This window comes from Dendroctonus ponderosae, unplaced genomic scaffold, assembly GCF_020466585.1.
Source record: "Dendroctonus ponderosae isolate FM_Combo_2020 unplaced genomic scaffold, Dpon_F_20191213v2 Dpon_F_20191213_1, whole genome shotgun sequence".
Classification (NCBI taxonomy): domain Eukaryota; kingdom Metazoa; phylum Arthropoda; class Insecta; order Coleoptera; family Curculionidae; genus Dendroctonus; species Dendroctonus ponderosae.
In genome coordinates this window covers 40,052,736-40,075,936 of record NW_026017110.1, presented here as the reverse complement: position 1 = coordinate 40,075,936, position 23,201 = coordinate 40,052,736, and the positions used below count along the sequence as shown (strand labels likewise).

Genomic DNA, 23,201 nt, shown 5'->3' with positions numbered 1-23,201 from the left:
AAACAAATAAGTTATTAATAATTTTCTTATTACATAATACTTTTTGTACCTATTAATATAATATATTATATTGTACCTAATTATATAACAACCTTAACACCCAAAAAGTTACTAATATATTATTTTTAATAAATGTGAACAAACTTTAGAACATATTATATGAATTTTCATTGATCAATGAATAACAAATATTTAAGAGTTAAAGGAAATATTTTTTAAATATTATTCAAATGTTATTTCAAAATTATTTGTTTCCAATATTTAAATAGCATGAAAGAAATAAAATAAAAATAGTTTTTCCTAGTACGTAATTCTTTTTGTGTCTATATATGACACCACTAACACGCAAAAAGTTATTAATATATTATTTTAATAAGTGTGAACAAACTTTATAAAATATTATGTGTCCAGACATTTTAATTCACTATTATATATTAAATTTGGAAATATCATCGCATCATCAGAAATAGATTGTAGGGACCTGATTTCACTATCGCCGGATCCACGAAACGAAAGAAATACGAAAAACAATTTTTCCATAGAAATATTTTTTAGTGGGTACCGCTTTATCATTTGTGATCATTCTTCGATATGAAAATCTAAACACCTTAACTTAAAAAATGTCAGTTGCTCTTCTGATATTACGGATTATAGAATTGTTTTCTGTACATTAACACCTAAATAGATGGCAGAAACGAGTAAGAAATTATTAGTATTTTTAAAGTCAATGTTGGAAATTGAAACAGAAAGTAAGTAATTCCTTTTTAAAAAACAGTCAAATAGTTTTCTGAGTATGTTTTTCATATGAAATGTGTTATATTGTATATTAATATCCACTGTAATTTTTTTTACTTTTCAGATTCCTTGACGAATCGGTTGAACTACCGAAAAATCGGTAGGCCTGGCATCTCTGCTGCCAAACCAACCAAACCACCAAAAGACAACACAGTGCACAGTGATACCAGATCGGTTTAATTAAAATCTCCAAATGCTCACTTGAAAAATCCCCCTAATCCTCGGAGGTTGGCGGATTAAAGTTAAACGCGTTTAAGGTCAAAACAGTCGACGGTGCATACTGTACGATTTTTAAACCGGTTTAAGGCTTAATCGCGATTAAAGTCTGTCGGTGCATACGGGCATTATTCCTTATATTTAAAAAAAAATATAACAAAAATGTTGAATGGAAAGTGACAAGTTTCAAATCTTTTTTGGGGAGAAAGGTTATTGGAAAAAGTATATTACGAAATTAAAAAGTGTAAGAACATTGATCTGATAATTTTACTTTTCAAGTTTTACTCTTTTTAGAACTATTCATAAAAATTATTCAGTAAATTTGTTCCTTTTTATAACATTTGTGTAATATAAAATAGCTTACTGAAAAGTTCAGCTAATCTGAAACGCCAGCACACGTTATTGTATAACCGATTGCCTAGTAGAGATGGATAAATTGTGCAAGGCCGCTATGTAGACGCACGTATAAACCAGTTATATCACAAAAATTCATAATAATTTACCTCTATAACATATTTTTATCCACTGCACCCTAGGAAATAATTATAACTCTCATTTATAATTTCTTTGGGCCTACTAAGTAAAGTATCTGATGTAATCGTCGATAAAGTCCTTATTGTATAACACTCGGTTCTGTTGATCATGATTCCTTAGTCAATAAAACCAATGCTCTTATCAAGTTGATTTTTATTTTTTTTCTATTATGCAACCATAGATTTGCAACAACAATCCTACTTTTTCATCATCTGTCACTTGTCAAGTCAATCCAAAAGCGCCATCAGCATTAGGATCAAACAGAATCTTTGACCAAAACAACTTTCTTGTTTACTAGTTAGCCATTTGAATCTTATGAGGTACTTTGAGCTACAAAAGCCGACACGAGGTTAACTTCCTAATGGTAAAGACACTAACTGGTAAACTTTTTGTCTGCATAATTCGAGTTAACCTTTAGGAAAAAATTCCCCTTAGCACTGATTTATTTTCTGTCAATTAAAGGATCTTTTTCGGGACAAAAATGAAGAACGTCGCACCGAACACCTCACCAGACTCAGTGAAGATAAATTACAATTATGTAAAACTAAAATGGAAGAGAAGACACGATTTGGCAATTTGGTTCGTTTTATGAACAAGCAAAGGAAAGAGTTTGAAGATGAACAACAAATTCAAATTCGGAATGAGGAAATGGCTCTGAATGAATATCAACATGACCAAGAGAATAACTTAGCTCGGGAGTTAAGCAAAATTAAGAGTGATGAATTGAAACAGCTTAAGCTAAGGTACTTAAGTAATGGTGATTTCACATTTATGCCTTAGCATCGGCTATCAATCGGTAATTAACTAGATGATCAGGCGCTGGCTCTCGCGATCAATAATATGCTCACTTTATAGGAAATCCATATAGATAGGTCCTGGGGGTTACACTTTGGCATGGCTATAACGTGACTTAACTGAGAAAGCTATTGGAATCGCTCTGGAATGGTATACCTACCTTTTGAAAATATCGAGGTTGCGCAAGATTCAAAAGGTGTGCTTATTGCATAAACAACGAAAATGTGAAAAACACTCGTATATAACTGGGAAAGTATGCATTTTAGAGAAAAAATGGATACTTACTGTAAATTTGTTCGTTATGAAATTTGCTACACGATAGAATTGGTCCGATATCCGTAGATATGAAATGGTCGCTGCAAAATGCTCGAAGGCATTTTTTAATTTGTTTAATTTTAAATTATTTATTTAACGAAGAACAAATCTAATCACGCCATACACTTAGAGAAAAGTACTTAGATGCAATACAAAACGATAGCTGCAAGGTCGATTAAGATCGGACAGACAGTTTTTGCATAATGCAATTGTTAAGTAACCTACCTGGGAAAAAATACTTTTTTAAATTTTATGACAGGCTCAAAATGATGAATGTTTTTTGCGACCGCCCTGTTTTTGCTTTCTTGGACCTTTAAACTATCATATGCAATTGCTATATTAACCATTTTTCAAATTTTAATAACTTTTTGAGCGGTTTCAAAAACCCAATCAATCAAGCAAATCCCGCTTCACGGGCTTATTATTTAAAAGCCAAAATTTTCTAATTTTGAAACCGCTCAAAAAGTTATTAAAAACTAAAACATAGTTAATATAGCAATTGTATATGATAGTATAAGGGTCCAAGAAGGTGTAAAAGCGCAGGCGCAAAAAATATTCGTAACTGAGCCAGTACACAAAATTTAAAAAAATGTATTTTTTCCCAGACGATTATTGAACAATTGCATTATGTAAAAAATGTCCGTCCAATCTTAATCGGCCGTGTACCTAGGTATTCGCGAATTCAACGGACATTCAAATGGTGGCGCTGCGAAACGTCAAATTACTCGTTATCGAGTGACAGTTGACACTTGTCAGACTTGTTTATTGATTTTAGTTCATGATATTTATAACATAAATCAATACTTACACACTTTTCGATCTTTCTCTATTTCTTTAAAAGCTTGCAAAAGTTGATTAGAACAAAGCACAACAAATCACAATCAGATGTGAACACCAATATTGAACCTACAAAGGAACTGTGAAATTGCTACTTAACTTGTAGTTATAATTTTTGCCACCAGGGGGCGCCTGAACTTTTAAGCTCGTCAATACCATTCCCGAGCGATTCCAATAGTTATTTAAGTTCCGTCACCATACAGCCATATTTGAAACATTTCATCATAATTATCCGGCCCTAATATACCAGCAACTTTTTTAGTGTAAATATTTTTTGTGGCGAAAATGGCGTTTTCGACCACTGTTGAAGTTTTCCAACTTTGTTAACTTATCTCTTATAGTTTTTGATATATGTCATTTGTTTAAGAAAAAATGCTTGCAGCCTACAAACATTAACATGAAAAATCAAGAAATACGTTGATTTAAATTGCATCTACCAACTTTTTTGATCCTGTCTAGTTTATTATGGTTTAATCATAGGTAAATTTTCAAACAGGACCAAAAAAGTTTGTACCCAAACAGCGCAAAGACATCTTAAAGACGTCTTTAAGTCAACTGTAAGTTCGTAAGTCAAGACGTCAACTGTAAGTTGGAAAACTTCTAATGCACGGTCTACGTAAATCACCCTGCAATGTATAAACTGCACTGAAAATTTTACTGATAGCTTAAATATTTTCTAATTGTCTACTATGAATATTTTCTCACTCGGTAATTCGATTTGCACAGTTTTTGAATGGAGTTAGTGAACCAAATTTAAGTTTTAATACTAGCAAGAAAAATGTAAGAAATATATTGTAAAGTGTGCTTAAATAGTGTCATGTTTTTTTTAGTCAAAGTTTAAAACCGTAGTAAGTTGGATAATTAATCGTCGGCTAATCTTGAGATATTCATTTTTGTATCACCGATCACATTTGCCGCACGAAATGTATTTAATCTTCTAAGTCTTTTTAATTCCGAAGAAGGCTGTGCAAACAAAAGGTTATTAGAAGCTTAGAGCTGTTAACTTCTGTTTATTTTGTTACTTATTTATCTCCATGAAGAAATAAAACATATTCTTAGACGCGAAAACAAGAATACTTTATATATAGGAAAGCAAAAACTTAATTGACTGAGCACAGAGAGTGACAAAATAAACAGAGCCTCTATCAACTTGTAATAAAATGTTGTTCGAACACCCATATCGCCAACAAATTAGTTTGGCAAATACAAAAAAGTTTAAAGAAATTTCGTGCGGAAAATGTGACCGGTGATACAAAAATGAATATCTCAAGATCAAGATGATTAGACGATTAAATATTCAAATTACTCAGAAGACATGAGACTATAACATCCGATACTTACGCTTTTACAAGATATTTCACGATTTAAACTTTGGCCAAGAATATATAACAGTATTTAAACACCCTGCACAATATATTTATTACATTTTAGAGTAGGGCTAGGATCGATGAAAAATTATTCACCTACTGAGAAAATATTTAAGCTGTGCGTTAAATTTGCGGCGCAGTGTATCAAAAAGTATTGATATCCTTCCGAGCCACCTGAGTGTAAACCTTGATGACATTCTTTGCTATGTTATAAAAAGTAGTAAAATTCAATGTGAAAGTGAAAAGTGATTTAAAACTTACATTTTTGCAAAAAAGCACCGCAGAGAAGTGTTGGTAAAAGGATTTTTCATAAGATGAGCATAATGATAACCGCAAACGCGAGGGCCTGTTCATATGTCTTCTTCTTCCTCTTGTAATAGCGATATCTCTTGTGTATACTGCATCTTATGCCTCCTGTGATCCGGATGTCTACCTCTCTTGCCACATTTTTAGCGCTCTTCTAGGTTTCTTCGGGACGTGTTGGGTTTTTGAATTCGTGCTCATCTTGCTATTCGGTCCGGCACCTCACTATGTCCTCCACCTCAAGTTCCTCTCTTACAATGTGATTCTGCATTATATCCTTCAGAGTTACTGTTGGTATTGTTCTTGATGTTTCCCTGACGCATGTTTTGCAAATGTGGACTTTGCTTTACCGTGACATAACTTTATGTCTTCATATCACATCTCTTAGGCACCCAGATATTTGCCCGACCTTGTTTGTTTGTGCCCTCGTTTCTTCTGATATGTTTCTCTTGATACCTACCAGGATTGATATTGTGATATGTTGGCGCTTAAATATTTGAATTGCGATACTTGCTCGGTTGTTCGCCACCAGTTTACATAGTTTCGGTGCTTGCGCGATTACTGTTGATTGCGTTTTTTATATCGATATTTGTATATTAAGGCTATTTGCTGTTATTTCTAACTTGAGCAGGAGTCGCTGTAGATCATCCTCACTCGCTGCCAACAATACTGGGTCGTCCGCATGGCACAGGATTTCCACGGATTTCTGGTCCATTCTATATCCGATATTTAGTAGTTTTACCTTATTTATTATCTTGTCCATGATGAAGTTTATATGCATGAAGTTTATTTATATATATTATGTATATGTATATAACTATCTATTGTAACGGAAATGGCCTGGGGTACTCACGTTTGGAATGGGGGATCGAAATTCATGGTATTTCAGTAAATGGGGCTCCCAAATATGACATTGACAAGCGGGAAGTTTCGCACCTGTTCTGGAGATTTCGAGAACTATCTGGGTTACCTGGAGAAAACCATATAAGCGACGAGGAGAACCAGACAGGGGAGTGAAGTGACAGCAGCGTCGGAGTGCAGAAGAGGTTAAACTCCGGGAGTCGGAAGAGCGAGTTCTCCGCCTGTTATTGTTATTGTTTGTGAAGTTGACGGTAATTTTGAAGTTAGTTTGTTCCTGTTCCGTATTTAAAACGATACTGAGTGGAATAAAAGTTGTGAGCTGAAGAAAGAGTTTGATATCGGGCCATCCACGGTACATTTGGAGTCAGAAGTGGGATTTACCAGAATCCAAGTTGAATTTTGATAGAAACAAGAAGTAAATTAAAGAAGGAAGGCCCTGCAATGGAGAACCCCAGCTTGATTACACTGCTCATGCAGATGAAAGACGAAATGAGCAAGATGAATGACAAAATGGAAGACAACAACAAAGAGATGCTATCCAGCATTTCATCCAAAATGGCCGACACTAAGAAAGTGATGAACGAAATGCTAGATAAAATGGATGGAACCGTTGAAGGTAAACTAACAAACGTTGAGGACGTGGAAATCATGAAACACCGCTACGATGGCGTTGAAAAAGAGATGAACTCGAACGCGCCTAGAGTGGCTGTAGTTGCTGCACGTCGAGCATCTCAACTGGGACCTCGCCAAGAAGAAGCCGGAATTTGCAACCTCAATCGCGGCCAAGATTGAGGAACTGGCCGATCAGTTCGATGTTCTGGAACAAACCACCAAGGAGAAGGGTGAACGACTGTTTGACGCTAATCGCGAAGTACTGATTCACAAGACCTGCGACGACATCGACTCATGGATGAACGAACTCGAGAAACTAATAGGACACTAGCTAAACTAACAGCGGACTAAAACTGACAAGCGGGAAGTTTCGCACCTGTTCTGGAGATTTCGAGAACTATCTGGGTTACCTGGAGAAAACCATATAAGCGACGAGGAGAACCAGACAGGGGAGTGAAGTGACAGCAGCGTCGGAGTGCAGAAGAGGTTAAACTCCGGGAGTCGGAAGATCGAGTTCTCCGACTGTTATTGTTATTGTTTGTGAAGTTGACGGTAATTCTGAAGTTAGTTTGTTCCTGTTCCGTAGTTAAAGTTGTACCGAGTGGAATAAAAGTTGGAAGCTGAAGAAAGAGTTTGATACTCGGCCATCCACGGTACACTATTAATTCTGTAAGTCACTCACTCGAAATTGCAATGCAATGCGCCCAAAAATATCAGTTTTTTCATTTAGCCTCCGTTAGTAAGAGAAATCATCCATACTAACAGTTTTCCTGATTGCTTTTAGACAGCAACTTCGAGAAAATTCTCATGAGTTACGAGACCTGGAAAGAAAGCTGAAAGCCGCATATGTTAACAAGGAACTAGCAGCTCAAATTGCAGAAAAAGAAGCTGAACGACAGAATGAAAAGGTATTTTATACTGTCCATTTTAATTATAAAGCGAATTTCTTTTACTACAGGTAGTAGGTAGCAAACTTAATAAATAATTTGAGTTGGAATGTTAATATCTTCAATCTCTTATGCAATCAATCGAGCCGTGGTTTTGATCTACGGAGTGTTAAAATGAAAAACAAAATAGTAGCCTCAAAGCGCTTCTTTCTAGGGATTCTTTCCTCGCAGATGCATCTATTCGACAAGAGACAAAGTGCCTTCTCCAGAGTGCCCCCCCCGCCGCTTTTTTTTTCAACGGTCATACGCTCTTCTTCAGGATCTATTCCTTTCTTCATTTATTTTAGCGCCTTCGTATTTCTGCCCTCGTTATTTCGGGAATTTCTTCTGAGCCGACATTTTGAATTTGATATCTTATTGTTCCTGGTTTTGGTGTCGGTGAGCTGTACAAATATTTGTAGAAGCTCTGAATTACACAAACAATTCCATGTTCATTCTATCGGTATATAATTTGACCTATCGAGTTCTTTCTTCCTGTAAGAGTAAGAAGAATCTAAGCAATGTTTGGCTAATAAAGAAACATTTTAATTATTTTCTATCGGATTATTTTTATTTTTTATTGGAGGATCTAATTTTTTCGATTAGTACTTTTTAATATCTATTAGAAGGTTGATGTAAGCTTCGTTTAAATTTTAAGTGTCATTTCTTCTAAACTTCACATCAGCACAACAACTCATGGTTTATTTTTTTCTGACTCTCGAACAATGCGGTAGGGTTGGCAGTTGTTGAGTCCCATTTATGCTTTGAGGTTGTCTGTTTTAAATATCAACTTGTTTGACCAATGCAACTTGGACCGAGTATTTGGTTGGAGTTTAATTCAGGTGGTGTTTTAGCTTTGGGTTTCGCACAAAAATGTAGTTTGACGGTGTTGTAGTTAAAGAAATAATTTTTAATATTATCAAATAATATTATTTTTACAATTTGTTTAGGTAATGACTGAACATAAGGTTTTTGTTAACTTAGTCTAAATTGTATTGAATTAGAGTTTTGTGAATAAGGGACAGTTAGTAATTGTTATTTAGTATGTGTTTTCTAATTAGATCAACAGGCATTCTTATTGTGGAACTATGGAATGGATCGGGTCATTCCTGTTTTATTAAATTTTAATTATGTTAATCTTTATTTTAAGTCGCAGATGGAGTAGTATTTCGGAATCTCGCTCTAAAAATGTTGGTGTATGATACCAGTCAAGTTTGGTCGTATCTCTAATCATTAAAGTCCCTGCTGTATTTTATTTTTAATTTCTAATTCAACGGGAAAAATTAATTTTTGATGAAAACTCAAAAATATCTCTAATCTTGTTGTACATCCTTGTAGATCGTGAACTAAGCGTTTTTGGAATACGGAACATTAAGGAAATATATTTCTTTAATTTATCTTTTTTTTCCTTCTGTCAAGAATAAGTTAACTGACTGACGACCAAACACTGTAATCAATTAGGATTATCCGAGTGCCTAGATTTCATTAGTAGACTATATTAATTTTAAGATTCAAGAAAGAAGAACACACGAGCTTTTACAAGAAGCGCAAATACGTGAGAAAGAATTCAAAAAAATGTTAACTGAGGAAGATATGGTCAAAAAAGCTCAATACAAAAAAGAGCTTCAAGATCAAATCATTTTAGGAGAAGAATCTAAGCGTTATTTATACGAAGAGTTTTTGAGAGAAAAGAAAATGATCGATGACATTATTCAAAGAATTCACGACGAAGATGAAAGAGAAATACATGAAAGAATGTGCAAGGTAAGTGTAGTACTAGTAAGGTAAGTGTAGTGTAGTACAACTTTTCCTTGGAGGAAACAACTAACTAAATTTTCCGAAAGACTAGATTAATAAACTTTGACATTTCTGAATATGATCGATCCAATATTTTCCATTTGTCGTGGGTTTAGACTATTTTTTCCTATCTTAACTTATCTTAAAAAGATCTCAGCGTATAAAAATGTATTGACCTGACTGACAATTCATAGTTAGTAGTAGGCTTATTTGCATTGTGCCTATGGACGCACTGATCAAATATATGATGTTTTTCTTTATTTAGATGCAGAAGACGAGGGAGGAAATGATGGCGTTTAAAGCAGCTCAGGAAGCATGGAAGCGAAAGAAAAAACAAGATATTGAAGAGGAAAATATTAGAATTCAAGAATTTTTGCAAAAGAAGAGTGCTGATTCAACTGCAAGGTAGGTCTGCACATTTTTAAGAACAAATCATTTGTTTACATATATTCGTATATTTCTTTATGTCTGCATCGAACGACAAAATGATACGAACGTATGAATGTAGAATACTATGTAGAGTACTATTTATAGCAGCAATTATTTTTGTTCTTTCGGACGCAACAATATTTACTCCAAACTTGGATAGATTAATATGTTACATCCGTTTACCACATTATCTATTTTAACACTATCTTGTATTTTTTATACTCTCATATATTAAATCGGAAAATGTATATTTAATTACTTGCATTTTTGAAATAACTTTTTAGGTTTAGGTTGACATCAAAACACCATTAGTCTCTAAACGAATTATTAATGATAATTTTAATAAACTGAAAAACATACTGAAAAATACATTGAACTGGCTGTAAATTATAACAAAATAGGTGATAATTTTAAGGAACAACTAAATAAATTGCGAAAATAGAGTCAAAAGTGAATCGAACTTGCTATTTTAAACGGGATTCGGATTAAACTAATGAGAAAATTAAATCATGTCACTTTGTCTCAATATGGCGATCCATTATGATATTATGAAGTTTGAAAAAAACCTGACATTTTGTTTCGATTGGCCCTGCAGCTTCTATTAGCGCCATTTTACGGTACTCCTTACCGGAACCGAATGGTCACTAGTCCGATAGCGGTCCGATAAGTACTAAGCCTAAAAAAACCAAAAATTTTGGAAAAGTGGCAATTTATTTCTACGCACTTGAACCAGCGATGCTCCAACTTCTTTAACTCATCTGAAAATACCTTTTTTGAGGTCTTGGTCATTCGACTGAAATTTCTGCCCGGCGAGTGACTTAAAATTTTGGTGTGATCCGGTGAGTTGTCATGGTGGAAGAGCATTTTTTTCTACGCCAAATGGGACTGGTTTTTCTGCAATTTGACCTCGAATCGGTCCAATAATTCGGTATGGATGAGCCCTGTGATAGTTTTTCCTTTCTCCAGGTAGTCGATGTAGATCAATCTTGTGCGTCCCAAACGATGGTGGCCATCACCTTTCCGGCCGATTGTAGTTTTCGCCTTCTTCGGAGCACGTTTGCCGGGTAAAGTCCACTGTTTCAACTGTCCCTTGGTAAGGCGACGTCACGAAACGACGCAGAAACACACTCGGATTGCGCTTTGACAGAATCAAATACTGCTCTGAAGTGGGCTCACGGTTCCACTTGTACGGAGCGAGCAAACGCGGCACCCAGGCAACTAGAAGACAACTTGGAGCTAATTTCAGACCATAACCCAATAGTTTTAACCTTAAGTGAAAATATCGTCGAAAAGTCCTGCAATTCCATGCTAGTCAATAAAAAACAGATTAAGAGGGCTTTAGGTTAATCTTAGAAGAAAACATGAAATTAGGAACCTCACTACAAAACTGAGGAACTATTGAATACTGAAGTGGAGAAATTCGTCAATGACATCCAAGAATCTTCATGGAATAACCCCCCGAAATCAGAAGGAAATTGAAAGGTAATAACATACCACAAAGTAGAAGTCCCACAGGCCAGCCACTCAAGAGGTGATATGAAAGTTGGACATCAGGATCAACTGAGGCAAGACAGCAGAAATAACAGTATAAGTCCTATATTAAGAGTCAGAAAAAGAAAAGCGAAAGGAAAAAATGGCAACAGACCAGATCCTCGCAAGATAAAACTATTTTAAACAATTTCACCGCTCAATTAAAAGAAGAAATTAAGCAGCTTAATAATGACACCATTAGGGAATATTTGAATAAATTAATAAATGATGCCAATACTGATTATTCACTATGGAAACAACAAGTTTAAAAAATCCCATAATGCCAATACCTCCCATCAAAAACATGGACCGCAGCTGGTCCAGAAATAATGCGCAGAAAGCATTTAGATTTTCCGAGCACCTTGATAAAATCTTTCAACCAAATCCAACAGACAGTACTGCGGCTCTACCCACTATAGATAACCAAGAAAGTGAAGAGATTAACCACAGTAGCGGAGATAAAAAGAGAAATCAAAGAAAACATAAATCCAAAGGAGGCTACTGGATTTGACTTAATCACTGGTCAGATCCTCAAGGAACTACCGAGGAAAGGTCTAGTGAAACTTATTAACTTGATAAACGCATCGCTTCGACTAAAATATGTTCCCCAATTGTGGAAGGTTGCTGAAGTTATCATAGTACCTATGTGTAGTAAGCCACCCCACAAAGCATCATCGTATAGACCCATATAACCTTTACCGACTATGTCGAAACTTTATGAAAAACTCCTTTTAAAGAGAATAACACCAATCACCAATTATAGAAACAAAAAACCTCATCCCACCACTTGAATTTGGGTTCCGGAGTCAGCACTCCACAATTGACCAGGTTCATCGAATGAGTGTTATCGAGAAAACACTAGAAGGAAAAGTATGTTCTACAATATTCTTGGACGTTTCCCAGGCCTTCGACAGGGTCTGGCATGAATGCACCGCCCATGACACAAACTTCAACTGTTCCTACCTATCCAATATTCAACGCTGTTACTGTCATACATAACTGAAAGGTATTTTCGGATAAATCAAGATGATGAATACTCGGAATTAAAGAAAATACAAGCAGGAGTGCCGCAGGGTGTACTAAGACTTTTGCTTTATCTCCTGTACACCAGTGATCTTCCTATTTCCGTACAAAATATGGTTGCCACATTTGCAGATCATACTGTTATCATAGCACTTGGAGACAACAATACCGAGTCCACAGAAAAACTACAAACCGCCATTGATGACATACAGCGCTGGACTAAAAAATGGCGAATCAAATTGAATGAATCGAAATCTGTACACATTGAGTTCACCAATAAGAAAGTTGAATACAAACCAGTTAATATCAACAATTAAATTGTTCCATACCAAAATACAGCGAAATTAATAATTAATAATAATAAAGCATGACGCTGGATGCTAAACTTAGGTGGAAGGCCCACCTCGAGAAAAAAAACAAGAATAATTAAATTTAAAATACCGTCCAATGTACTGGCTATTGGGTCGTAATTCTGCCCTGTCAGTGTATAGTAAGCTCTTGCTGTATCAACAAGTCCTCAAGCCGGTGTGGACTTATGGTAGTCAACTCTGGGGTTGTACCAGCCAAAGCAACAGAGATGATATACAACGTTATCAAAATAAAGTTCTACGCGGCAACGTAGGTACGCCATGGTACATCCGGAATGACAACCTCCATAAAGACCTAAATGTGCAAACAGTGGACAATGTCATTAAAAATTGTAAAAAAAGTCATGAACAAAGACTACAAAATCACATCAACGTTGAGGCCATCCAGCTCTTGAACAACGATGGCTTAACAAGAAGATTAAATCGAGTGAAACCCTATGAACCAGTGCGTGGAATTAATCCTTGATTCTTAACAAATTAACAAAAATTTTCAGAGTCACCGGTTACGAGAATGTACTATACTATAGTAAATTGTTTTGCGATAGTGGCGCCGTCGGGCGGAGAGGCTAAGTAGTTATCGGACGGCCCCCGTACAGAATATAACAATTTTGGCCAAGCTGATGGGTTCTTCTGCTCATTCAATTAAGTAAATGTAAAACAACTTTTTGAAATAGTAACTAAATGGTATCGGTGACTTAATTTAAATCAGAATTATAAGAATGAAGTGATATATTGTAAATAGGCAAATTCGAGAAAAACTTAGTAATGGAATTGAAAGACTAAAAATTCATAAAAAAAACCTGCAAACCCAAGAAAAATTGTTCATTGTTTGCCCACTTAAATGCGTTTAATTGTTTCGTACAACTAACAACGCAAGATGCATTTATCTCTAGGTTTGAAGAACACAAACGCAAAGAAGAAGTCAAAGCTAAGATTCAGGAAGATCTGGCCAAACAGATTTATGCACAAACGGTAAGTTTATCATATTTACTGGATATTAAAATAACTGTCTGTAGTCTGTAATATATTATTATTAGTAATTAAGTAGGTTAATTGCATATCTGTATAAACAGTGCAACTAAGCAATATTTTTAGGAGGATTGACCCGGGGCTTGGCTAGGTGAATGTAGAACAATAGTAGTTGAGACATTAAAGATAAAGTACGTGCATTCCGTAGCAGTTTAGACTCTTTAACCATATCCACTCTCCTCCATCCTGGAAAGTACTACAGTTGATGTTAGTTTCGTTTATTATGTTTATTTAAATGTTCGCTACATAGTTGATCCCGTGCTGGTAAACGTTGTCAGATAGGAAAATATTGCTTGGCGGGATGGTAAGCACTGGCCAAACGCTTCTAGAAGCATGGGGTTTTTCAGAACTGATTGTTTATAGTCTGCATATGATATTTTGCCATCACGATCAATGTCCATTTTTTTAGTTATTACTTCAATCATATCCTAAAAACATGTTGTAATGTAAATGTAGGAGAATAAGTCGAATTCGATAGGTTTTCTAAGAGTCATAATTTTTGTTGAATCGATTTGAAATCGTCTTTGAAACGCAACGTCTTGAAAACACGTAAATTTTTTAAAGAAAAAATATTACTCGTGCTGATTCCTCGGCGTCTTCTTCGCCACTTTGGCTCACAAGCGATGTCCTTAGCAGTTGAAATATACTATCGCGTGCCAATATTCCATCTCCCATAATGTCGTAGATCTAAAACCAAAAGGAAATATCAAAATGACGAATGTACGAGTTCATTTTGGAATGCGATGTGGATGTTTTATCAAGTTTAAGTAAAAAAAATACTTACCGAAAAGCAGAATTGAATTTTTTCCTCAATGGTCCCTCGCAAGAATAGTGAAAACGCCGTTGCCCAAGTTTCCATAGATATGCACGAACTGGGACCTTTATCTAGAGCCAGAAACACTCTGTCCATTAGACTATCGTCGGTCATATCTAGTGCACAGTGGAGAACATCTCTAAATTGCACTTTGGTTACTCCTTCCTAAAATAGTACACAGATTCATCTGCACCATCGAATTGGTTTGAATGGCACGTATTGCACTGTTAATTTTTCCTGCTCTCTTACTTGGGAGGGATTATTTACTAAACCTTCTTTCCACAACTTATAATATATTAGCAAAAGGCATTCAATCTCTGCATATGTAAAATGCAGTCTCTTCTCTAGTCTTTGTATTAAATATTGGTTTCGTTTTTTAAATCTAGTCTCTTCCATTGAGTCCATAGACAGGTCTAGTTGACCGGCCATACCTACATTTTTAATTAATTTAGCCATATGAGCTTATTATTAGAACGTTATCTTTACCTCGCGCTACATTTTCCCTTCGCGCTCTGTTGACTTTTTTTCTCAAAAACCCCTTTTTGGCACTGCTGATAACTTTAAATACATTTAAGAAATTTGGATTTGCTGGAGTTTCTGTCGTCATCACGAAGTATTGAAAGTCGGGTATAAAAATAAAAAATATAGTTGTTATTTCAGAAATTAGTTGTTTTATGACAGTTATTTTTCTGACAGTTTTGCTCAGGATTTTAAAATAATATTTTTTTGACACCATTCGGTTTGCTGGTTATGAAAAATTGCAATACGTAAGAAAGCAAAACTAAATGATTGATCAAGCATGTTGTTTGTTACTACTGTTCAACAAACGGCATAACTATAGGCGCTATAATCACGAACGAAAAAAAAATTGGGATTATATTTTACTTAATAATGATATTACAGAATCATAATTTAATGTGAAATGCAATTTTTATAAAATACATTTTTCTGATAGACAATAGTAATTTTAAATTAGAAAAGTTGTATTTTTATCAAAACATACAATTAAATTTACACCCTTTTACCGTCCCGAACTTTTTTGTGGTGCGCCACTGACAAATTTTTGAATTTGTTGTTCAATTTAAGAATTTATTTATCCTTGCAGTTTTTTCGTCTCTGCCGTCTTTTTCCAGTAATTTGCACAAACATAAGTCCATGTAGGGTTTCTGGTATTTTTTTTATAATTTTTTTGTGTCTTTTTGTTCAATATTTTGTTGTGAAAGCTTGAAGTGCAAGTGGAAGTTAAAATAGGGATGACTGACGAGTTAACTTTAAAATTTATTTTTTTATTATTTTAATTTAATTTACAATAATTAAAGTTTATGGGCTGTGAGCTAATTGAAATAAAAATATACAAAAATGTAACGAATATTTCAATTTATTATTAAATTAATTTTCAGTTTAGTGAACTATAAATTTTTGATAAAAAATTGTTTCTTCAGTTTGCCACTAGATGGTACTTTACCTGAAATCGACATTTCATTTTCCGCATAACTTTTTTGACACGCCAAATGTCGCAAAAGGAAATATTTTATTTTAAAAATTTGTCAATTACTGGACCAAAAATGTGCTCTTCGCGCGTCGTCTAGTTTTAAAATGTGCCAAATTTGACAATTGATTGTAATTATTGCATTACTGTTCAATTTAGACTAAATTTTTGTGCTGCATTTGAATGCAACATTTAAATATTCTCAATCCATTTTAATTTACACAAATTTAAAATTTTTGTTACCTGATTCACTGACTAATAATACTATTACAGGTAATGTCGAATCACTCTTAAACATTTCCTAACGTATTATCGGAACACCCTGTATATTTTCAGAATCAGACAAAATCGCGTTTATTAAATATGTGATAATATACATGGTAGTCCTAATCAAATGTAACAAAGTTCTCTGATTGCCTACGCAAAATATGGCGTTTCGGGTTAATTTATTTTAACCGAAAATTAAGTTCCCGAGATACAGGGTGTCGAAACTGTAAATAAAATAAAAAACATTGTTTTTGTGATTTTTTTTAGATCGAGAACTCCAATTTTTTGTTACTTAAATTGTAGTTCTTTGTTGCCATCTCAATTATAAATTATATTAAAATCCCCCAAAAATGCCCTCAAAATCTTGAAAAATCGTGAGAATGAAAGAGTCGTTTTATTCCTTTATTTTTTCACTGAACACAAGTTTCATGCTAGAACGCATTTTGCTATCTTAATTAAATTTTTAAATCAACTGCTGTTTAATGTGTACTTACAACTTTTTACATAAACACCATTGAGACTAAAAATCCACATGAATTCAAAGTTAATATTTGGCGCGGAATCAAACTAAATTATCTGATAGATCCACATGAATTTCGTCAAAATTAGACGAGTCAATTATAATTGGTTTTCCGTCAATTATTAACCAGATTATTATCCCTATTGGGTCGACAGAATCGTTGCTTTAAACCATGCCCTGCCCGAGCCCTGATTTTAACCCAATGCACTTCTGTTTTTGGGGTTATATGAAATCCATAGTTTATAAAGATCCGATTAGCAGCAGGAAATAATTGTGGCAGACAGTTTTAAATGCTGTAGAACACTAGAAACAAAAATGCATGTTTTAATACTTTAACCTTTTACTAAAAGGGTTAATAAATTAATTGAGAATAAAGTGAAGTTAAAGGATTGAATTTTCAACAATTACTGTGAAATAATAATTTTCAAAAACTTAAAAAACAATAGTTTAAAAAGTTGTTTAAAGTTAATGTGCCTTAATAAATACTGTTCAATGTTTGTTAAGTTTTCTTTTATTGAAAATTTGGGAAATTTTGAGTTAGTTCAAAAAATCGTCAGAAATTCCAATGCGAAATATCTCAAATAACGGTCCCACCGTTATTTGAGATAAAATTCGAGAGAAAATAAAAATTTTGGGCAATACAGAAGAAAATGTAAAATTTTTATATTAAAAAAATTATGATAACGTTCTAAAGCCTGCCACCCCCCCTGCAGTGGGGGTAAAGTGTGTTATTCCATATTTAACAGATTAGGGCCTAGCGCTTTTAGGCACTGTTTTTTAACGCTGAATTTAATTTAATTTTTAATTGTAATTTTCCTTATATTTTTATCACATAACTTTCACCTTTCAAATTCAGTTTTTAGATTGGACTTTATTTAGAAAATTTGTTTTATTGTTTGTTTATGATTTACACTATAAGCTGTTTGTTTTGTTGTTGTTAATTTAAGTATATCCTGGAGTAGGCCGGCTCTGTTGCTGTCCAAGCAAAGCATCAAAAATTGCATAAATCCTAAAATTCTTAACATTTTTGGCCTATTGCTTGCCCTTCCCCGCTCTTTTCACTAGTCGTGCTGAGCAGTGAAAAATACAGACAAAGATGACCTTCAGTTGATTTCAGACATTTGTGAATCTTTTATCCTTGTCTTGACGTTTTATTGCCTAGAGTTTTTGGTGCTCTGCGTGGACGTTACTTGTGTGATGTTGACGAGTAAGTGGTTTATTGTTTCTTGCTTTTTTGTGTTGTTCTTAACTTATATTTTTAGCGGCCCTTATGATAACGTAGCTGTCGGAAACGCTTTCCCAGAATGTGTTAAACAAGAAATTACACACTTTATTACACGATTTGTTAATTCATGAAGATTTATGAAAATTACTAACTTCAATTTCATATTCAATCCCAAGCAAGTAATATTTGCAATGACTAAATAGTCTTTAAATAAAAAAACAAAATATGTTATTTATCGCGAGCATGCCACATACAATGTTAAATGTATGCCAGTCAACATCAAATTAAATGCGTATACCTAGATATGTAGGCTTTTATATGCAAGCAGAAAAGGATAATCAATGAAAAATAAAGTCAGATATCCATTCTGAGTAGTCTATATAAAAATGTTCGTTTTGTTCGATATATATATATGTATGTGGTAAGTAGATCCATTCCTTGTAGGAGGTGATAGTGCACGTAATTTTGGATATATTTCTTTAATAGATTATATTCCGAAAACTCTTAGCCTCTCATCTACAGCGTGTTAAAGCATTAATTAAAAAATATATATATTTTTTAATATTGCGGAAACCCCTTGGAATATTTTAATGAAATTTTATAGACTCAGGCCCTTGACAGCAATAAATGTTTTGTGGTAGAAAATTTGTTTTTAGCTTTGCCAGTGGTGTGGGCACAGGCACGTCTGTAGATAATTTTAAATAAAAAATGTTACGCCTATGATTTTTTTAAAAATAAATATTATTTTTGAAGTTGCTGTTCAAAAGGTCTCTTGACTTTTTTTCTTTACAACGCACCGTCTTTGCGTAAATTGCGTAAAAAAATCGATTTATTGCCCAGCGTAATCGGGTTTTTATTTAAAAAGTTGGCTCTGAACTAGTTATGGTCACTGATTGAAAAAAAAAATTGCTGTGTCTGAGTAACTTCTTTTTGCGTTTTTTTGTAATCAAATTGATTTTGCGCAAAGTATAGTTTGATAAGTGCACAATTTTTGTTTTTATAGTAAACCCTACTTAATTACAATCCGATTAAGCTATGCAATAAATAGATTTTAATTTATTTACTCGAATACGGGACGTCGTAGAAAAAAAGTCATGAGACCAAATTAAACAGGAATTGAAATCATCAGGTTTATTGCTTAACAAATCAGTAGCGTAACATTTGTCGTGTCTGTGCCCACGCCACTGGAAAAGCTAGAAACAAAATTTTCATCACAATACATGTATTGTTGTTAAGAGCCTAAGCCTGTAAAATTTCGTTTAAATATTCCAAGCGGTTTCCGCAATATTAATAAGTAGTATTTTTTTATTAAAACTTTATCACTCTCTAGTTCGGAAACTAAGCGTTTTCGGAACACGGTATATTAACGAAATATATCAAAAATTACTATGATGCCTATTAATCAGTAATGATCAGGTTTAAAATATTCGAAAATGGGCGCACTATATGTGCTCATTGTTCAGGCAGCTGAAGCTGTAAATCAATTCAGTTCTTGCTTTTGGTTAAAACGTATTTTACCATTAAAGTAGGAAATATAAGTTATTGTCTGTTTGTTCGATAGCAACATGTTGCTTCTTTTAGTTTTCTTACTCTTATATTAATTAGTTACAGTTTTGCTTCTTGACTAATAAATGTGCTATTTGGTTATAATTAAACAACTGCCGATTGATTTGCGATTGGCTGATACTTAATGGATTTATTTTACACTAAATCCAACTGCAAAAATCATTATTTCTAACAAAATAGCTATCGACCGCTAAAATAAATTAAAAAATTATATAGTGTTTTTTATGCAGTAGACCCGATATAATGATGTCTACATTGTTTATTTTGGTTTCAGATCAGAAAAAAAGAGCGGGAAGATATCCTACAAGAGTTAATGGTTGAAGAGCAAAAAGAAGCATTAGAGCGAAGACATAGGGAAGAAATCGAAAAACAGATCCGACAACGAATCGAAGTGCGAGAATCGTTGACAGAACAGTTGAAAGAGAAGGAAGATAGATGTCGACAAGAGGCAATAGAAGATGGAAAATATAAGCAGCAAGTAAGTGAAATCAATTGGTATTTTTCTTTTGCTTTGCTTTTAATATCCGATAGTTCCGATAAGGTATGCCAATTAGACAAGTAGGTAATTATTTGATTGAGATTGAGACTATGCTCACCTTTTAGAAAATTTCATAACAAACAACATTTTGCTATACACTTTTCGAGAAAATATCGTTTCCATCCTATGAATTCACCAATTTCCAACACAAAGCATAGGAAGCCACATAGTAGCTCTTGGTCGCCAGTCCAAATTTTTCGCGCAGTTGCCATTACCACTAAAGAAGTTTGATGAGCTGTAACTTGGGAAACATTCAAATTTCGAATTTTTTTTACATGACTTACTACCATTATTTTAGAATGTAGAATCACCCTTAAAAATTTTCTAACGCATTATCCGAACATCCTGTTGTATATTAGCAGCACAAATTTACTGTGTAACAAAGGACAATACGTTTGGTAACCTTTTTGCATACATTAACGTGCAATTAATTGTTTCTTTTTGAAAGTTTTTTACTCTAAAACAAATTTGTAATGACATTTTGCACTGGCAGCTTGATAACATGAAGACGCTCCATTTTTTTTTTTATGATTCCGAATAACTGCAAGTTAAATACAGAATTTTTCATATTATGGCGAGTGTAAAACAATACCAACAGTGTTGTGGCTCATTCGTCATAATATCAGTTAATATAATGGGTTTGCTTTTATTTTATTTGCACACAATAAATATTATTTTGTTAAAATCAACTCATAGAAGAAGATTTATTACACCAATGCAGTAATGACGTCTGATAAAATTGAGTTATCTTGATATTTTCGTTCTACAGATGCATGTTACCAACATTTAATTGCCTGCAGCCGCCAAAATGAACTTGGGCACATGGGAAAATTAACATCCGATCATTTATTTTAAAAAATTGTGAAAAGTGGTACAGTCGGCGTCACATAAAAGTGGACGATTAAATAGTTGTTGTGTAAATATGACTTTCTACATCGATCTACCTTTACGTAAATGGCATAATACTGACATACATTTTCCTATTATCAAAATGACACATTCAAAAGTATTTGAGAAAACTGAAATAATTACATTAATCGAGGAGGGATGGTCAACAAAAGCGGTGGCTGAGAGATTTAGAAAATCGAAGCCGATATTTCGTCCGCAAACAACATTAAAACTTTACGGGAAAATGTTCCTGATTGAATATTTGTTTATGAACGTATGACGTTTTAATTTGTTATTCTGGGCTGCTGTCAACTTTTTAATCGCGTTAATTTCTTTCAGTTTTAGTATGTTATTGCGGGTTACAATTACGTACGCATGGAATTACGCACAATGCCGCGAGGTGCTCCTTACAACTCTAATTATGTAATATACTAATATACACGTGTATTAATAAGTAACTTAATTTAATCTACTTAACAGATCGAAAAATTGTTAGTTTGTTATTTATTTATTTTTTGTATTTATATATTTTAGGCGCATTTGCATTGCTTGAACCCCTGTAACAATATGTATTTGTAGTTGTTGGATAAACTCGCAGAAGATGAAAAATTAGAACAAATGTCAGCTCAGAAAAAGCGTATGAAAATGTTGCAGTTGCGAAGAGATATTGAACAAATGATGATTGATAGAAGGCAACAACGAGCTGAAGAAATGCAACGCTTGATTAGGCTCAAGGAGCAAGAAGATCAGCAAATGAAAAATAGGTCTGTTGGTGGTCTCAATGTACATATCAGAAATGTATAAGAATTTTTGCTTTCAGAAATAAAATCATCGAGGAAGAGCGTATACGTCTACTTAAAACACATGTTAAAAACCTGGTTGGATATCTGCCAAAAGGGTTATTAAAACCCAACGATCTTCCACATCTTGCAGGTGTCATTTGACAAGAACTGACTGTGAGTTACTTATAGCGAATATATTTGGTATTATCTCATTCAAATTGAATAAATGTATGCGGCTTTTTAAATAGGCTTATTTTATACCGGAATAAGCCTGTTTTACTGTGTTTTATTTCTATAAGCTATGTGCGAGGGAGCCTTGATATGCTCGACGTAAAATGGTCGTAAAGGGTACCTTCGATTACTGTGTTCTGTTTTCAATGAAGTTTATGCAGAACCTGAGTCTTCAGGAAGGATAGTTCAATTAAACAACAAAAGCAAGTGCTCAACACCTTCAAAGGTTTTACACATTTCTTGCAATGATGGGAAGGTCAGATTGTCCAGTAAATTGTATTTGTATTCCTATTTTGTCGTTTTGTTGTGGCTGTAAGTTAAACATCCGAATCTATGTGTTCTCAGTAACAACTTTTGTCTAAATGTCAAGTCAATATAGACTAGAAACTTTTTGACTGTCAAAAGTTTTGGTCTTCCAGTTCCTGCTACGAAATAATATTTCCAAGTGGTCCACGGATAATTATTTCATAACAATCTGCGTATAAAGTTTTTTGCGGTACGTCCTGTTATAAATCCTTTAGTAAATACCTTTCTGGAAGAATTCCACTAAGGAGACTATCATTAGTCGATATCACCACATCTTCGATACAATAATTGTGTGAACATCAAGTAAGGTAGTCTCCAATATGTTCTGACCTAACGTTTTGTGTCCTCTTCAAAGCCGAAATTATTACCATTACGTCTATGTTATCTGCTGCAGCAGTGTGCTCTTAGAGAGTAAATATTGTTTTCTGGATTTGAGATGATATAGATTTGGTTGGGCAGAGCCAATTTTGAACTCCGCTGCCTTATATTGTAAGAAATTATTTGATAAGGTTTTAACACTGTTAGAGGGCCTATAACACCATTGCTGTAGTTCCACAACCGTAGTGCACTAATCAGTGAATAAAAAGTCAATAGTAGAAGGATGCCACCCTAAATGTGTTGATTGGCACTATGATAAATCAACTAAACGGTTAAAAGTACATGGATTTCGATGTTGGAGAGTTCATGTTTCTTCACTACAGTCTGTCCACATTTCTTTAAGTCATGCGCAAGGTGGTAAATTGGCCCAGCCACCGTAGTAATTGGGCACCAGCTGTCGAGGTACCACCAAGCTGTCTCCTTCATGGGAGGCTCTCGTAGGTAGTAAACTTTTTAATCA

General features: G+C 34.1%; 2 protein-coding genes and 1 long non-coding RNA gene across 5 annotated transcripts; 1 reads left to right on the top strand and 2 right to left on the bottom strand.

Moving 5' to 3' along the window:
* The first annotated feature begins 1,746 nt into the window (after nucleotides 1-1,746).
* On the top strand, nucleotides 1,747-22,071 carry LOC109536212 (meiosis-specific nuclear structural protein 1). 3 transcript variants are annotated; one of them, XM_048662990.1, is made up of 9 exons: nucleotides 1,748-1,909; nucleotides 2,008-2,288; nucleotides 7,420-7,543; nucleotides 9,071-9,325; nucleotides 9,624-9,763; nucleotides 13,602-13,680; nucleotides 19,893-20,096; nucleotides 21,624-21,808; nucleotides 21,865-22,071. In XM_048662990.1, exons 1-9 carry the CDS (start codon nucleotides 1,907-1,909, stop codon nucleotides 21,986-21,988), a joined length of 1,395 nt encoding a protein of 464 aa, XP_048518947.1. In that variant the 5' UTR covers nucleotides 1,748-1,906; the 3' UTR covers nucleotides 21,989-22,071. The 3 variants fall into 3 exon arrangements, with proteins under 3 accessions (XP_048518961.1, XP_048518947.1, XP_048518955.1); XM_048662998.1 differs by having other exon boundaries at nucleotides 1,748-1,925; XM_048663004.1 differs by lacking the exon at nucleotides 21,865-22,071 and having other exon boundaries at nucleotides 1,747-1,909; nucleotides 21,579-21,647.
* Nucleotides 9,794-10,984, bottom strand: LOC125503109. The gene is made up of 2 exons (XR_007280692.1): nucleotides 10,556-10,984; nucleotides 9,794-10,463 (listed from the first exon to the last, which is right to left on the bottom strand). It is a non-coding gene; the product is annotated as an uncharacterized LOC125503109 (long non-coding RNA).
* Nucleotides 13,942-15,277, bottom strand: LOC109536213 (calaxin). The gene is made up of 5 exons (XM_019902324.2): nucleotides 15,038-15,277; nucleotides 14,801-14,982; nucleotides 14,522-14,716; nucleotides 14,314-14,424; nucleotides 13,942-14,165 (listed from the first exon to the last, which is right to left on the bottom strand). Exons 1-5 carry the CDS (start codon nucleotides 15,156-15,158, stop codon nucleotides 13,980-13,982), a joined length of 795 nt encoding a protein of 264 aa, XP_019757883.2. The 5' UTR covers nucleotides 15,159-15,277; the 3' UTR covers nucleotides 13,942-13,979.
* Nucleotides 22,072-23,201: the final 1,130 nt, after the last annotated feature.